At 43.4% G+C, this 18,436-nt stretch overlaps 1 protein-coding gene and 1 long non-coding RNA gene across 2 annotated transcripts in view; both read left to right on the top strand.

Annotated features, from left to right (window-relative positions):
- LOC119792249 (involucrin-like) overlaps window positions 1-11,258 on the top strand; it is a 40,958-nt gene extending 29,700 nt beyond the window's left edge. The window contains exons 3-7 of the mRNA XM_038298819.1: window positions 1,585-1,799; window positions 2,450-2,659; window positions 2,732-3,288; window positions 3,379-3,470; window positions 9,012-11,258. Of these exons, the coding sequence (XP_038154747.1) occupies window positions 1,585-1,799; window positions 2,450-2,659; window positions 2,732-3,288; window positions 3,379-3,470; window positions 9,012-9,104 (1,167 nt within the window). The 3' untranslated portion in view covers window positions 9,105-11,258. The remainder of the gene's footprint in view (window positions 1-1,584; window positions 1,800-2,449; window positions 2,660-2,731; window positions 3,289-3,378; window positions 3,471-9,011) is intronic.
- A 101-nt stretch (window positions 11,259-11,359) lies between these two features.
- Window positions 11,360-14,612, top strand: LOC119792244. Its single transcript, XR_005281965.1, has 2 exons — window positions 11,360-13,032; window positions 13,073-14,612. It is a non-coding gene; the product is annotated as an uncharacterized LOC119792244 (long non-coding RNA).
- The last annotated feature ends 3,824 nt before the right edge of the window (window positions 14,613-18,436 follow it).

Raw genomic sequence — 18,436 nt, 5'->3', positions numbered from 1 at the left:
TTATCAAATGCAACCTGCAATGAAGAGAATTGCAAAAAGATGGAAGCTTCAGAAGGTTGTTTAGATGTAAGTTATATGGAGACAACATTAATGCCTGGGTGTGCTGCTCTGTTCACCACTAGTTCAATGCTCTTCCAGTAACAAACCCTGGATCAGCAGTGATCTGAAGGAACTGCAAAAAAATAAAAAAGAGCCTTCAGAAAAGAAGTCAAGACATTTTTGAGGGACAATCCTAACCAACATAAAGTTAATATAAAAGAAAGCAAAAAGGCATAAAGAAGAAGCTGGAGAACAAGTTCCAGCAGAATGATGACGTGTGGTCAGGGATGAAGATCAGACTTACCCTAACCCTCCTGCGGAGAAATGCTCAGACAACTTGGCAGACATTGGGACATGAAGCAGAGTGCAGAGAGCTGGTGAACCACTTCCTACCATTTATGATCCCATCTGTGGAGATTCTCAGTCCTCCAGGTCATGGTTTTTCTAGAGGTCTTTCTAGAAAACTGTACGTCCAGTAGTCTAAACTGAACTTTTCAGGCTCAATCATCATTGATTCTGAATAACATTAAAACGAGGGAGAATACTTGAGATTTAAGGAGAAACTGAACTAATGACCATCAACAAAGTGGAGAAATATAGATACAGACAACAGACGAGACTAGAGACGATTTCTACAAGAACATCTACTTTATAAACATTTTTTTTATTATTCCATACTCCAAATATTCCAAAATATAAAAACTATATCTGTACATCAAACTCCAGTACAACATTTACAGATTTAACTCAGCCATGTTTTTAAAATGTAATTTTAATATTTAAACAGAAAATCTAATCAACCCGCTTACACAGAAGTTATTCCAAATGTTCAAATTAGTCAACATTTCACTTTAAGCACGTGTCTCAGTGTTTCAGAGGTCATGCCAGGTCTTTTATGGCAATCTCAATGTTGTCTAAATGGCGCCCACTGCTGTCACTGAGGTAGAAAGATGTTATGTATGCAGGGGATCATCACTTTGAACACAAGGAGAGGTTTGTAAAATATGCTTTGTTTGTGTTCAGCATGTTCTATTTTCTTAGATCTATTTAACTATATGAGGAAGTATTAATATTGAGAAAAAAATTCTCATTTATTGCTTTTCTAAACCCTTCACTCGGTGTTTAGTTGAACTCCTCACCAAGGAAAAGAACTACAACCTTCATTTTAATGATGTGTTTTTAACCACATGGTGACACAGTTTGGGGCGCTATTGCCTTGCAGCAGCACGGTTTCGGGTTCAATTCCCAGCCCGATCTTTTTGCATGCATGTTCTCCCTGAGCATGCGTGGGTTCTCTCTGGGTACTCCGGCTTCCTCCGGCAGTCCAAAAACATGACCGTTAGGTTCATTGGCTTCTCTAGATTCTCCTTAGTGAGTGGCTGTTTGTCTCAGTGTGTCTCGGTGCTGCCCTGCGATGGACTGGAGACCTGTTGAGTGCGGTCCCGCCTCTTGCCCCTGGACTGCCAGGCGCCGGCCCCACTGAGACCCTGACAGGATAAGCAGGAGAAAATGGATAGATGATTTTTTTTCTCTTCTTTTTATCAGCTTCCTTTAGATTTCTGTGTGCAACAGGAGAACCTCAGTGAGAACGTCTCCACAGAGCATCTGGACTTTTTGGTTGCTCGCCAGCAGTGGAAGAAGATGGAGGAGGAGGTGAAAGGCTTGCCCATTCCTAAACCAGGCCTGGGAGCTAAGGGGAGTTTCCAGGGTACCCACTCTTCACTGTATCCTCCGACTCGCAGCCCTCGCCTCAGACACAGGTAGGTTTACATTCATTCTGTATTCCATTGAACTGCAGATGAATGTCTGGTTGTTGGTGCACATCAAAACCAATGTTAACTTTCAGAGAGCTGTGCTCGCTGTGAAGCATCAGACCTGAACGCCTTGCATTCATGCTCCATGATCACCTGGTGGCGCTGTTCCCCCAAATCCAGCCTTTTATTTCTTATTGCAGATTGAGGTTTGCAGAAATCTTCATGAACTGTTGTACTTTTTGAACTGACAAAGTTGTGGGCAAGTTTTTTCTAAAGTTTGAACTACCTAAATATAATTTATTCTTTTGATCAGATGTTTTGATACATATCAAAGATCATTGAAATAAATGTACCTGAATTTAATTTGTTTTAAGGCTTAATATTTTCTGTTGGTGATCATTTAATGAGCTGTAAGGAAAAGAGTGAGTTTCATAGTAAAGCAGAACTATGAGAAACGTCAAAGAAAGCAAATCATGGAGACATGGTTGGATGCCGCCGTCACTGATAAAGATGGAGGATGGCTTCTCCAGAGCTTAAGCTCCGCCTCCATTAAACCAGTTATGGATCAGATCTTTTTTCCAGATTTTGACAGATGCCCCCATTCCCAGTATAACCTCCTCCTAACCTGAGTGGGGTTTCCTCCTGTCCTCCACAAGGGAACTCCACCTCCCCATGCCCAAAGAACCTCCTCTGTCCTCCACCCTGTCCCCTGGTTCTGAGGACTCAGGCTTGGATGACTCTTCGTTTCGCAGCCACGTGGAGGAGCAGGAAAGTGCTGTGGAGAGGGAGATCCGGCTGACGCTGGAGCGAGAGGAGCAGCACCGTCGGGAGAGGGGGATGATTGTGCAGGGTCTGGCGGTACCCAGGTATGATAAATGGACCCTGACGTTCCCGCATGCTTTCAGAACCAGCTGACTTATTTCTCCTTTTGCGATCAGACTACCCACCCCTGGGAAAGGACGGTCTGTGCCCAAACCTACAGTCTGCCGCACTCCTACTCTCTCCATCTCGCCATCCCCTTCCTGCTCCTCATCTCTCCCCCTATATCATGAAATGACAGCCAACAACGTCATTATTCTGGAACCTGACTCCTCTGGCTCCAGCTCCAGGAGCCGCCTGCTGTCCTCTGCCATGGGGGGCCTCTCTGATTGGTCGGCCAGCCTGGATGTGGCGTCCTCTGCCAGTGTTATAGTGGTTGAAACCTCCAATCTGATCATTCGCAGCGCCTCTGAGTTCTGCCTGAGCTCTGGGCCGCCACCCATGGATACTCAGGAAAGCACTTTCTCCTCTAATCCCTTCTTCAAGCTGCGCTCCATCAGCAGCCAGTCTCTGGTGGAGCAAGAGATCAAGATGGTGAAGCAGAGAGAGGAGGAGTGGAGGAGACAGAGGGAGGAGATGGGGAGGAAACAAAGGGAGGAGGAGTGGAGGAGAGGGAGAGAGAGGTATGACACGGTGCTGGTGTCACCAAACCTCAATGAAACCGTCACTTTCAGCGGTACGTTGATGGCGGATATATTTTCACATCTCTGGCTCAAATCCATTGCTGTTCTTCTTTTTCCTGATTCCTGCTGTGTCCTGATTCCAGTACCAGCGTTTCCAGACAGATCTGTCTCCTCCCCGTCGTCACCCTCCAGACCACGTAAAATGGAACGCTCCAGTTTGTCCTGCGACCACAAGGTAGGCAGATATACTCACACATGTAGTGTCACTCTATCCTTGTGGGGACTTTCCATTGGCTACCCAGATTCTTACCCTAAACCTAAACTCAATTCATACCTTAGTCCTAACCCTAACCTCGCCCCAAGTAGAGAACATTTCCTCATCGGGGCCAGTCGTCGGTCCCCACAAGTACCTATAAGTCCCCAAAGTGTAGGATGTTCCTGAGAAAATGTCCCCACAAGGTAACAAAAACATCGCCACACACACACACACACTCTTGTCTTTCTATATGTACTGAGGACCTTGTGTTGACTCTAAAGCCTCTTTCCTGCTGAAAATAGAGGCTTAATGCCTGTTTTTCAAATATATTTCAACCCGCTAACAATAAAGTAGAGTATTTAGCTCCCTTCCCATTGGCCTAAAAAGCTGGTTAAACTCCTCACTGGCAGCTGCATCGACTCTACCCTCCCCACTGCTGCATCTATGGTGACATCATTCCACTCGGTTAGTGTTGATGATGTCAACAGTGCGACATACGTCAGGAAAGTAAACAATGGAGAGCAACATGGAAAGAAGCCAGGGTGTAGTCAGTGTGCTTTATTGTTTCTCTCTGTTATCTCTCTGAATCCTTCTCACTAGAGCTGCTCCATGTTTATCCAATGGAAACAGAGTTGATTCTGCTTGTCAGATAAGAAGTGACTGTCGCAGTTTGTTGACGTCCGTACGATGCGTTCAATGCTACCATGTAATTTAGCAGGTCGACCACACTCTGGTGTTCCCACAGCATGCCGATCAGAGCTGAGGTGATTTTAACGCGACCCGCTGTCAGAGTCGTTTGACCCGGTAGACACGTGTCAGTGGGAAAAGGGTATCAATGACTCCCCTTGATTTTCAGTCATCTTCAACCCTTTCTATGCCCCACCCCTAAAAATAACACCTATCCTATCTCTAACCCTAAAGCAAGTGACAGCTCAGCCCTTAACCTAAGCATTAGTAAGATAGAAGATCTGAGAACTAGAAAAATATCCTCACTTTGCAACAACTGGTCCTCAATGTAATGGTTAAATGGGAGAAATGTACCCCACTTTGATGCCTAATTAGGAGAACTATCATGCTCTTGGTACTGATGACTGGTTTAATGGTTCATTTCATTCACCTGCCAAGCTCTAACCAGTTTCTCATTACTGTTCATCTCATCTACCTGCTCCTGTCTCTATCTAAGCTGCTTGCTCCCAGCAGGGGCAGATTTAGGGGCCCCTTTGTATGGAGAAGATAACACATCAAACAGCCCCATTCTCTAGATAGAGAAATGTTAATAGAATAGACATCCATTATCTGTTCTAGGTTGTGTCCCTCTCTTCTTGTCCCTTTTCTTCTTGTTTTCCTCTCTATGTTTTGTACTCAGCTGACTTTTCATGCTGTCTCTAAAGGAATGAAAGATTTTTTTCCAAGCACTAAGCTCACTTAGCTGATTGCTCCTTCCTGTGTTTCCAAAAAGGCCAAAGTAAATAACCCAGTCCTTCTTTTCACTGTAGACAAGCCATGATCTGCTTATCTGTTCTCCATTTTTCATTTGGATGAAACAATAGCTGCATGAATCATGACAGCAGACTGGACTTGGTTTCCAAGATTTGAAGATGTTTCGCTTTCTCTCCAGGAAGCTTTCTCGATTCAAATGTCTGGATCCGCACTGAGTTTGAGTCTTATATAGACAAAGCCTTGTATCGCTTGGAAACATGTAAATTCCGAGGGTCGGTCGTTAAAGGGGGGGATTATCTCCTGTAATACCTGAAACCTGTCTATGATTGAATTGTATGTTTTTAGAAGCTGGAATCTGAGTCCCCCCCCACCTCTGTTTAAAGTTGGTTTTTCTGTCTCTACATAGAAGGCTTCCTTCCTCTCAAACCACCTATTTTCTTTATCCAGAATGTGAACATTCTGGTCCTCAAAAGAATGTCCTTTGTCCATAAGGTGTAGATGTACTGCAGAGTCTTGTCCAGAGGCGGCCGCTCTTCTGTGTTGGGCCATGCGTCTGTGGAGAGGTTGTTTTGTTTCGCCAATATAAAGATCAGAGCATTCCTCGCTGCACTGAACAGCATATACCACTCCGCTCATATTCGGTCTGGGGGTTTTATCTTTAGGATGCACTAGCCTCTGTTTAAGGGTTTGGTTTGAAATGTTCTGGGATCTTTGGTTTGGAGAAAATCCTCTTGAGCTTTTCAGACACTGCAGCAACATACAGGATTGTGATGTTTTTGTATTAAATTTTCCCATCGCTGTCTTCTGTTGCGTGTCTTTTGGGTTTACTTGCTGATTTGATAAAAGCCCAGTTTGGATATCCACAGTTTTGGAGAGCATCTTTGATGTCATCTTCTTCCTCTTATCCGGGGTCGGGTCGCGGGGATAGCAGCTTCATTAGGGAGGCCCAGATGTCCCTCTCCCCAGCCACTTGGGCCAACTCCTCAGGGGGAATCCCAAGGCGCTCCCAGGCCAGCAGAGAAACATAGTCTCTCCAGCGTGTCCTGGGTCTCCCCCTGGGCCTCCTCCCTGGTGGGACGTGCCTGGAACACCTAACCAGGGAGACGTCCAGGAGGCATCCTAACCAGATGCCCGAGCCACCTCAACTGGCTCCTCTCCATGTGGAGGTGCAGCGGCTCTACTCCGAGTCCTTCCGGGATGACTGAGCTCCTCCCCCTATCTCTAAGGGAGAGCCCAGACACACTACGGAGAAAACTCATTTCAGCCACTTGTATCCGGGGTCTCATTCTTTCGGTCATGACCCAAAGCTCCTGACCATAGATGAGGGTAGGAACGTAGATCGACCAGTAAATCGAGAGCTTTGGTTTATGGCTCAGCTCTCTCTTCACCACAACAGACTGGTACAGCGCACGCTTCACAGCAGACGCCGCACCAATCCGCCTATCGACCTCCCGCTCCATCTTCCCCTCATTCGTGACCAAGACCCCAAGATACTTAAACTGATCCACTAGGGGCAGTAAATCCTCCCCAACCTGGAGAAGGCACTCTGCCCTTTTACGGCTTGGATTTCCCTTCGGTACCTATTCAGATCTCTTATCTTCTGGCCTGGACTTCTGTTTACCTCGTCAGCACAGTCTTTGGCTTCGCCTTCTGGAAACTCCTGCTTTCCTTTGTCTGCTTGCTTCTGCTCGTCAGCCAGTTCAGAAGCCTTCTTTTCTTCTGCTTCTGGAAGTCTCTGGGTGGCGTTTGCCACATGCTGTTTGAAGTCATCAGGCTGGATTCCACTCCTTCTTCTAGGCACAGCCTGAAAAATAAAACCAGGTTAGTGACTCACATGCTCGTGATCGTCCTCTGTGACCAGTGGCGGAGCTAAACTTTTCTTCAAGGGCTGGCCAAAGGGTGAGCAAGGCTTTATCAGAGGGGTCCATATACAAATGATGAACAAAAGGGAACAAATATTTTCTCACACACTCAAATTAAAATGGTTTATTTAACAAAGATTTGCCATGACCAGACAAGACGTTAAACGGCACTATGGAACAGTAAACATGTAAATGTAAACTCAGAGCCCAGAATTTTACCAAAAACAAATTCTCAAAAATAAATAAATAAAACTGCCTCCAAATAGTAAAGTGCAAGACAATACCACCAGAGCTGACCAGTATTACCCTGGTGGTATTTAAAAAGGTTTGAGAAACCCTGCTATGGTCAAATAAGCTTTTAATGGGAACAACATACTGCAAACTCAAAGCCAGGATACACTCAACAGAGCAGAATTCTCCGATTTTGGTGGGAAGAAGCAAAATCTTTTACAAAGTCATCCATGTTGAGGGCATGTGCCCTCCTTGACTCAACACTGAGAGTGCCAAGATGACTTAACCCAGTGGTTCCCAAAGTGTGGGGCGCGCCCCCTAAGGAGGGCGCAATGCCATTGCAGGGGGGGCACGGGAAGCGGTATGGATTAATGAAGAAAAAAAAAAACAAAAAAAAACAGCGCTTGCTTGACTGAGCATAATGGACAGTTGTGACACTGCAACCCAGATTTGAGAAGATCTACAGCAAAAAGCAGGCTCACTACAACCACTGAAAAGATGGGAGGATTAAAGTACAAAAAAAAAACTCTCAGGGAGCTGTTAAATGTTTTCACTCCATTTTGCACAGAGGCTTTTTCAATGTATAGATTATAGCAAAGTTAAATATTGTTACAAATAAAAAAAAGAAATATGTTTAAAATAACACAGACAACAAAGAATCCTCTTCTAATCTACAGTATAGAACTATTAAAATACAGTTATGCAAAAGTGTTCCACTGTAAAGATGGTGTAGTTTGTTTTGTTGCAACCTGAAGTGTGAAATAAACTTCAGTGGAGTTTGAAAACAAAATATGTGTATAGATTTATTATATCTGGTTGAACGATGTGTGTGCCCAGTTGATTTTTTTTTTGTTTTTTTGGGGTGGGGGGTGGGGTGGGGGCGTGGAAATTTTATTGTAATCCAAAGGGGGGCCCAGAAGAAAATCTTTGGGAACCACTGACTTAACCTGTCAGCAGCCATAGTTGTTCTAAGGTGGTTTTTGATCAGTTTTAGAGCAGAAAAACTTTGCTCACAGGACGCAGTACTGACTGGGATAACAACTGAAATCTGCTCCTCCTTCCGTTACCGTGGCAACATCTGGTTCGCCTCAAACTTCCGGTCCTGAACCAATACATCTGGGACGCACCGATTTTCCAGGGAGGAGAGGGATCAACGTTTCAAGCTGAACCTGTGCCCTGTACGGCGGGGGGGAGGAACACCGGCTGAGACCTTGTCCATTAAAGGGACAGGCTTGGTAGGATGGGGGAGAATCCTGCTGAGCCAAGCCAGACTGTCCATCTCTGGCAGAGTCCTGCCGGGTACCTGACCTGGCGGGACTCTGCCAGAGGGACTGAGGCAGGACCTGCAGCAGCCAGCAAGGGGTTAAACCAGCCTTTTTAGCCAATGGGAAAGGAGGCTTATGCTGACTGTGACACATGTTTGGAAAACGCGTTAAGCTGCTATTTTCAGTGAGAAAGAGGCTTTGAGAGCAGCAGGTAGAAAGAAACATCAATAAACCTCAAATGATAACATTTGATCTTTTTTACAAACTTGTTTTTGGATTTTTTTCTCTTAAGTAACAGATTGTTTTTTTTTTCCATATCCTTCATCAACATGTGGTGAAGTTTCTGCTTTGTTAATCAGTTGGATTAATTATTAGTTCACAAGTTAATCACCATTCTGCTCATTTTTCATCATCCAACCATCCGTCCATCCATCCATCCATCCATCCATCATCCATCATCCATCCATCATCCATCATCCATCCATCCATCCATCCATCCATCCATCCATCCATCCATCCATCCATCCATCCATCCATCCATCCATCCATCCATCCATCCATCATCCATCCATCCATCCATCCATCCATCATCCATCCATCCATCCATCCATCCATCCATCCATCCATCCATCCATCCATCCATCCATCCATCCATCCATCCATCCATCCATCCTCCTTTGCTCCTTCTCCAGTGGTTTAGCTGAATTTCCCCCTCCCTCCAGTTCCCCCTCTCCCTTTCTTCAGTGCCGCGTCGTCAGAACGCCATGGCCCAGCGCTGGGAAGCCTCGCTCTTAGCCAATCAGAAGAAGGAGTGAGTCAGAGGAGATTTTTAAACCAAGATGGAACCCCGTGCTGTTCTGTGGTCGCGGTGCCCCAGAGTCCTTCAGGAGCAAAGGTTGTCATCATCCAAGCGGATGCTGGGCAGATCCAGAAGATGCAGCATTTCCCCTGTTTTCCATTATGTCTGTTTTCCAGGAAGTGTTGCTCACCCTTTGTTAAAAGCTGATGTGTCCAACTGCGACTTTATTCTCTGATTTCATCTGATCTGTCCTGAACTGACCCCCAGCAGAGCCAGCCCAGGGTTACATGAAGACTCAAGCAGCTAAATGTCCTTTAGAACATGAAAGGAGCAATAGAAAACATTTCCAGGTTCCATTCTTTGCTCGATACCACAAAATAGTTCACTTCTTTAAAATAAATTGTGTTGCAGGTTAACATCACTTATGCTCATGAATATTATTTATTTATGAATAGAAAACATGAACTAAAACGTGGTTTAGTTTATTTAGAAAACCAAAACTAGTTTTTAACTAAATCAGGTCAGAGAGAGAGAAAAAAAAACGTTCCGGTATTTAATTCAGACTCCGTGATATTTGCTCCTGGTCACCTGTGAGCAACAGTTCATAGTAAAATTCCTCTGGGTGGTGCATAGCAGCTGCTAAATGTGTGTGTGCCTTGGGCCGGCTCTGTTTCACTATAAACTTATATTCTAGATCTACTACTTCTGAAAAATTATGTTTTCCTTCTACTTTTATTATCCTGTGTTTAAGAGTATAAACCATGCACACCTAATATTTAATTCAGTGTATTGAACATGAATCTAGTTAAAACGTAATGCAGCTATTTTGAATGTTAGCTTAGTGGTTACATTTTAAGGTCATTTCCCACCTAACAGAACCGTGGCTATGCAATGGTTCAGTTTGCAGAAACAGACTAGCATAAAATGTTTGCTCATTTTTAAAAACTGGAATATGACCTGGAGCCTCTTCACTTGGTTCTGAAACAAAGACGTTCAGATTCCAGGTTCTTTTCAGAGCTCAGTGTTTAAGAACTGCTCAGGTGTTCAGGTCAGGACCTAACAGAGCGTCCGCCTTAATGGTGGACGCTCTCAGTGGGTTAGCGCCCCACAGAGACACGTGGAAGCAGGACGACCATAAAGGAAAACATTTGGACCTGATGATGAGAAGCTGCTGTTGAGCTGCAGACAGTCCAAACTCGGTCCATCTGTGGCTTTGAAGAAAGGACGTTCTAGAAGAAGAAATTCTACTGATGATATGTACAGATTTCTATCTTTTGTTGTGTTCCTATAATAGAGATTCTATGTATTTTTGATGCATATATATTTATTAACTGAACAATGCTTAGAAATCCTTTACAGCGGGGGTGTTAAACTGGTTCCAGAGAGGGCTGTAGCTGCAGGTTTTCCTTCCAACCAAGCACACCAGACTCCAGTCATCTCACCAAGGGAGTCCAATCTGAACATGACATGATATGAATGGAGTCTGGTGAGTTATTGTTTGGTTGGAAAGAAAACCTGCAGCCACACAGAACTTTCTGGAACCAGTTTGGCACCTGTGCTTTACAGAGTTCAAAGACTGATTATAACCCAACAAGCAGGTCTGGTAGGTTTTAAGGAGACCTTAATGTGTGGTGTGTGCATGTGTTCATCTGCTTCCTTTAGTATGGTGTCTGCACTGAACCTGCAAGACAAGCTTACTACTTTCTGCAACGACCTCCAGATTGTCTGGAGATTAAAGGTGCAATAAGTTCTGTGGTGAAACATAAGCTCATCTGCTGAGGCGTGGAGAGAGAAGGTTCAAAGCAGCTAGTTAGCTTAGCATGCATGCTCTGACTCAGTTTCGATGCCTGATACGGTCCAAAACCAAAGCTACTTTATTTAACCTCATGGTGACTGCCGTCTGCTGTCTGATGTTTTCAGAGTAAAGATATGATCCTCGGGTTAAGCTACCCCGGTCTAATCCTGCAGGTAATCAAAGGCAAACAGATTAAAATGTTTAATGCGTAGAGATACAAAAGCTACAGGAACAAAATGTATCTTTCTTAATAGGATTCAGTAGCATGCTTAGTGTGAGGGATTGGTTCTGCTGGAGGTTTCTTCCTGTTCAAAGGGAGTTTTTCCTCTCCACTGTCGCTACAAGCATGCTTAGTGTGAGGGATTGCTGAAGAGTCAATGAGTCGATGCAATCAGCTGGTTTTCCTTTGATAGAAAACTTTGAATCAATCTGACTGGATGATCTGGTGAACTGGAAAGTTCCTTGAGATGACATGATCGGTCAGATTAGATTCAAACTGATAGCAGGATCCAGCCTGGATCCAACATCCTCATCCAGAAATGAAGTGTTGGCAGCATCATGCTGTAATAGATGCTACTGGATAGAACATCCCCCCCGTCCAGTCCACCAAGGCACCAATTTTATATATTTGGGTTCACAAAACCTATAATGGGGAACGGCTTTTGTCAGATAAATAACTGTAGGACAGTAATTTCTTTTTTATTTTTATTAATTAGGCCTCAATGCAAAACCTAGAAAAATGTTTTCATGCATAGAAACATCTCTTTAAGTCTACTTCTGCTTATTCTTTTAAACTTTGCTGTTCTCTGGTCTGAACTACAGATTAATAACCATCAGCAGCGGGTTTGACACCATCAGCAGCCAGGTCTTTCCTGATGTTGGTGGTTCGTTCCAATCAGTTCTAGCGGGGGGGGGGGGGGGACCAAAGGCTGGGATGCTGGTCTGCTTGATATTTAAAACATAAATAATCCATATGCTTTTACGGCTCACTGTGGTCCGGTCTCTGCCTTGCTGCAGCTCCCAGAGCGAAGCCGGCTGTAGATTCATATTTGCTTAGTAGGCAACAGGTAAGACAGAAACACTAGTGGCTTATTCAATGATGAAATATTAGAAATCTAGACTCAGACTGGCCCTTCATAATATTCATTATTAAATGATCTAATATTTGTGTTATAATCCATTTATTATGTACATTTTCTAAACTAAATCTGAATTGTTTTAGTATTTTAAATGCTTGGAATAGCCAATATTTTTCCCTCAAGTTTTTTCTAAAATTACATTTCCTGTCATTAATATTTTTGATTATATTTAATCCAAATAATCAGTGTTGCGTCCCAAAGGTTTAGGGGGTTCTGGGGAGGTAAATAGGTGGAATGTAAAAATCATTTATAACAAAAGACGGTTAAACAGACCCAAAACATAATACAGCTTAACCCAATTAAAACAAAAGAAAAGGGCAAACAAATTCAAGAATGGTTCAGTGCAAATTAAATTACAAACTGTCCAAAACCAGTCAGTCTCAGATTAACTCAAAACAACCCAAAAGAAAAGACTAAGGGAGCCTCAAACCTCCCAAACCTCCCAAACACAAACTTCTAGCTTGAACAACTCCACCTAAAGTTGATTCAGAATAATATCCAAGCTAGGTCAAACAGTTCTACCTGCTTAAAACAGTTTGAAACCAAGGGTGGGGGAACAGCTTAACAAAACCTTCTTACTGTCCCCAAACTAACAGCTTTCCAGGATCCTTTGATAAGGTGTAGGTGAGCCAAACATCCTGATTGGCTCTGCTGGTCCAATCAGGGCAAGAAGGATCTGCCAGGGCTGAACCTGCATCAGGAAACAAGCCTGCACAGTCTGAAAAGGCCAGGGGCCGTAACACTCGTCAGGGGCCTTAACACTCGGTCAGGGGCCGTAACACTCGGTCAGGGGCCGTAACAAAAGTCCAGGGGCCGTAACAATCGGTCAGGGGCCGTAACAAAAGTCCAGGAGCCGTAACAAAAGGCCAGGGGCCGTAACAATCAGTCAGGGGCCGTAACAAAAGGCCAGCAGCCGTAACAAAAGGCCAGGGGCCGTAACAATCGGTCAGGTGCCGTAACAAAAGGCCAGCAGCCGTAACAAAAGGCCAGGGGCCGTAACAATCGGTCAGGTGCCGTAACAAAAGGCCAGCAGCCGTAACAAAAGGCCAGGGGCCGTAACAATCGGTCAGGGGCCGTAACAAAAGGCCAGGGGCCGTAACAAAAGGCCAGCAGCCGTAACAAAAGGCCAGGGGCCGTAACAATCGGTCAGGGGCCGTAACAAAAGGCCAGCAGCCGTAACAAAAGGCCAGGGGCCGTAACAATCGGTCAGGGGCCGTAACAAAAGGCCAGGGGCCGTAACAAAAGGCCAGCAGCCGTAACAAAAGGCCAGGGGCCGTAACAATCGGTCAGGGGCCGTAACAAAAGGCCAGCAGCCGTAACAAAAGGCCAGGGGCCGTAACAATCAGTCAGGGGCCGTAACAAAAGGCCAGCAGCCGTAACAAAAGGCCAGGGGCCGTAACAAAAGGCCAGGGGCCGTAACAATCGGTCAGGGGCCGTAACAAAAGGCCAGGGGCCGTAACAATCGGTCAAAGCTACGTATGATTCTACTTCTAAAAGTTTATTGGCTTTTTAAACATCTCCTGCGGCTCCTGCTGCAGCCATGACTGCGCAGAGCTGGACTCCTATCCAGGCATAGATATGAAATGATCAACCTTCATTCCTACACATAAAGTCAGAGCTAACAGGAAGGCCTTCAGTTAAAACTGTATTCATATATAAAATATAGATGGGATAATGCATCCTTTTCAGTTAGTAAAAAATATATGCTTTTAATCCTTGAAGCAGGAAATAGAACCAGCGAACTGTAGCCTGAAAAGCACCACATATTAAATTTACATCGTTATTAATTTTAAAAATGAAAACTTGTTTTCCTTTTTGCAAGTATTGCCTTTATTTCTGTCCATCAAATAAAATCCCAGTAAAACATATTAAAATGTGTGAGATGATAAAAGATGTATGACAGACATTATTTATATGATGTCATTTGTTTATTTATTTAGAAAGAACTGATTATTGCTATCAGAGAGGATTTGTTTGCATCAGAACTTCACCTCATTAAGCGTTTAGATAAAGTCTTCCCCCTTTGGTCCGGATTACTGTTGCTTTACTGTGATATTCTGAGAACTTGAGTTTCCTTGTTGTAACCGAATCATGGATCCCTGCAGAAGCATGCCGCACTTTTCTTTTTTTTCTCGTAAACTTCCAGGAAACAAATGCTCCTCCATCGGCCATGTTTTTTTTTTTTTTTTTATAAATGGTCTCAATGCAACTCAAAGCAATGAGCCTGATAGTTATTTTCCATTTCGATCCACACAGACAGTGAGTAATGCGCTTTACCAATGACGCTGCAGCAGCTCTACCCTGAAATGTTCTATATTTGCTCACAGCCCAGAGACTAGTTTGCTAGTTTAGTTTAAACCAAAATACCTTTTCTGTCTCAGTTTATTTAGGATGTTCTTATATTAGATTGTGTTGATTAGTGGTGAGGAAACCGAAACACATTTGACTGATTATAAAAAGCCAACATGGACCCAACAGTCTTCTTCTTACTAATGTTATTTTCTTGGTGGTATGAATGCTTTGAGTTTCAGTTCGTTATTGTTGCCAAATGACTGATATCTGAGAACATGTCCAATAAAATGTGTGAAACCTACAAGCTGCGTCCGTCTGTATTCCTGCTAGAAAAGATGCTGAGTGGTTCATTGATTGTTCGCCTCTGATTCAAAGGACAGAATTTAAGGATCCAAAGTTGAACTTTAACCATATTTTTCATGGCAGGCTGACCTGAGCGATTCATAAAATAGTCTGCAGGTAAGTTAATGAAGGAAATTTAAAGTCAGGAAGAAAAGATATGAGGTTCAATTCACCACAGTTCATTGATGCATATTGATTGATATGCCAAAATAATCCCAAATAAAAAGGTCCTATGCAAGCTATGGGAATCTGATTCAGTCTTGTCTGAAATTAAAATTTCTTTTGATTTCTCCATCAAAAACAAAGAATCAGAAAGATTTTAATCAAATAACATAAGTTTCAGTTCAAACCTATTTTTAGTGCAGAACATTTAAAGGTAGTTGATCATATTCTAGAAATAAAAGCTGTGTCTAATACCGTCTTCCAATAAATGACGCCTTGTGGAACTCCATATCTAATGTTGTCGTTTATCTTTTTAATTCCCTTTCCACAAACTGATATCAATCAAGGCCTTTCATCATGTTGTAGGAGTCATTAATAGTTTGTGTATTTCCTTTTGTGAACTGATCATGTGGGAAGGGGAGTGGGGTTATTTCAGGTCAATCTGTTCAAGTGTTGCTGATTAAAAGGAGCCAATGTTTTACTACTGTGCCTGGATTCAAGTTATGTCAGTGGCTGGTGGAAAGATCTCGCTTTGTCTGGAAGGACCGTCAAGCAGGATCATGCTGGTGTTTCAGAAATTACAAACTTGTACTGAAATACAGTATAAGTAAAAACAGAACATGCAAACCGTTTTCTTGGCGCAGAAACTGATGTGTGACTGGAGTAGAACGCAGATTTTAGCAGAAGGATGGTAAAATCGGAAATGGATTTAGATGAATGGGGTCCAGTTGTTAACAGGAGAGGACGGTGTTAGGACAATTATCATTGAAGATGTGTGAGTTTATTACACCTTAGTATTAGCTGCCTGTTTCGTGTCAGGACTGATGTTTTCCAAAATGCTAGGAAACTGGAGAGAAAATATCTCTCCACAGGCCTGCGGGAATCCTACCTAGTCTGGAAAAATACTGTCCAGCTGTATTAGAGGACCCTTTGTAAAGCAAGGGCAGCATATTCCTCCTAATTAATAGAGGAGAAAATAAGAATAATCCTAGATTTCTTTTTAATCCAGTTACCAAACTCACCCAGAGCCATAGCTCTGTTGAACCGTCCATTCCACCTGCTCTTAGCAGCAATGATTTTATGGGATTCTTTATAAATAAGACTGATCTTATTAAAAATAAGATCATTAGTACTCCTCTATCCGCTATTGGTTTGTCTCTGGTGGGGGGGCAGCATCTGAGGTAGTCATGGAATCTGAACCGGGTTTAGACTGCTTTGATCCAGTTGAACTTTCACAGTTAGCAAAATTATTGTCTTCATCTAAGCCTTCACCTTGGATGTTAGATCCAGTTCCAACCAGGTTATTTAAGGAGGTATTCCCTTTGATCTCCTCCTCCATTTTAGATGTGATTAATCTATCTCTGTTAGAGGGATATGTACCTAAAGCTTTTAAGGTTGCTGTAATTAAACCTTTGCTTAAGAAACCGTCTCTTGACCCAGATGACTTGATCAATTATAGACCTATATCCAATCTGCCTTTCTGATCTAAAATTCCCGAGAAAGTAGTTGCCAAACAAGTTTGCGATCACTTCCACCATAATGAACTTTTTGAAGAGTTTCAGTCTGGCTTTAGAGCTCATCATAGCACTGAAACAGCTCTCGTGAAAGTCACTAATGATATTCTCATGGCCTCAGATAATGGACTTGTATATGTGCTCGTCCTGTTGGATCTCAGTGCTGCATTTGATCCAGTTGATCATAATATTCTTTTAGAAAGACTTGAATATTTTGTTGGAATTAAAGGAACAGCTCTAGACTGGTTTAAATCTGATCTATCTGATCGAATTCAGTTTGTTCACGTTAAAGACAGATCTTCCTCATGCTCAAAGGTTAGCTGTGGAGTACCACAGGGATCAGTGCTAGGACCAATTCTCTTTACTTTATACATGCTCCCAATCAGTAGAGTTATTAGACAGCATGGGATTAATTTCCACTGTTATGCTGATGATACCCAGCTATATCTGTCTATAATCCAGATGAAGCTAACCCATTACATAGATTACAGGCATGTCTGAAGACATAAAAACCTGGATGACTCCTAACTTTCTGCTCCAATGCAGAAAAAAACAGAAGTTATAGTCTTTGGACCAGAGTCTTTGAAAAATAAGCTGATTAGTCAGTCTCTAAATTTGGATGGGATTAAACTGCCCAATACTGGCAAACACTCTGGCCTCGAGGTAGTGACAGCCTGCTGCTCAAATACTCCTCTGGTAAAGACCCAACGAGCCGCAGGTGTGCAAGGAGGCCCAACGAGAACAGGGCACAATCTGGTGGTGGAGAGAAGAAAAATACAAAAACAACCCACACAAACTGGAATCCTAACAAGAAACTGTAGTTAAAAGCCTTCAGCTGATCCAAAATGCTGCAGCCAGATTCTGATGAAAATGAAAAAGAGAGATCATATCTCTCCTATCCTGGCTTCTCTTCATTGGCTTCCTGTTAAATCCAGAATAGAATTTAAAATCCTCCTTCTCACATATAAAGCCTTAAATGGCCAAGCTCCATCTGATATCAGAGATCTGATTGTTCCTTATGTTCCTAACAGAGCACTTTGCTCTCAATCTGCAGGTTTACTAGTGGTTCCTAGAATTTCTAAAAGTAGAATGGGAGGCAGATCTTTTAGTTATCAGGCTCCTCTCCTGTGGAACCAACTACCAGTTTTAGTCCGTGAGGCAGACACCCTGTCTACTTTTAAGGCTAGGCTTAAAACTTTCATTTTTGATAAAGCTTATAGTTAGAGTGGCTCAGGTTATCCTGAGCTATCTCTATAGTTCTGCTGCTATAGTTTTAGACTGCTGGAGGAGAAGCTGCGGAGTGCTACAGACAGATGTAAACAAAGCAACAGCGCAATCACTGACCAGGCCAGCCCTGAGGAAGAGATGTACTAGATAGAGGAAGTGAGGCTGCAGAGGGGGGCTAATGGGGAAGCTAGGGAGGAATCCCCACAGACCTCCACTACCATCAATTCTGTTCTCCAACGTCTGCTCATTGGATAACAAAATGACTCTTGGGCAGAAGACAGTTTTATTGATGCTGAATTGGCAAAGCAGCTGAATATTTCCATTGAACCTCTCAGCCCCCCATTGTCTGCTAATGGTTTAAATGGCAAACAATTGTTTTGTGTTTCCCACCAAACAGTCCCAGTTTTGACAGTCACCTCAGGTAATCACAGGGAGTTAATCCAATTTAAGATTATTCCCAACTCCAGTTTTTGTATCGTGCTGGGACACCCCTTGCAGGCCCTCCATAACCCTCATATTGATTGGTCTATGGGGAGGATAATTAGTTGGAGGTTGTTTTGTTCAAACAATTGCCTTCGCTCTGCCCTGCCCAAATTAGACACCAAAGACAAGATTGTAGAATCCCCAGATTTGTCACAGGTTTCTTCTGAATATCACAATCTTGCAGATGTCTTTAGCAAGACCCAAGCCCGGACACTGCCCCCACATAGACCATATGATTGCTCCATTGACCTCCTCCCAGATGCTCCGCTCCCCTCCAGTCGCCTGTACCATCTCTCTAAACTGGAACTAGAGGCTCTGGAGAATTACATAAATTAATCCCTGGTGGCTGGTCTTATTCGCCGCTCTTCATCCCCCTTAGGGGCAGGGTTCTTCT

This window comes from Cyprinodon tularosa, unplaced genomic scaffold (assembly GCF_016077235.1).
Source record: "Cyprinodon tularosa strain WSP-4 unplaced genomic scaffold, ASM1607723v1 ctg1112, whole genome shotgun sequence".
NCBI lineage: Eukaryota > Metazoa > Chordata > Actinopteri > Cyprinodontiformes > Cyprinodontidae > Cyprinodon > Cyprinodon tularosa.
This window is presented reverse-complemented; position numbering and strand designations above follow the sequence as displayed.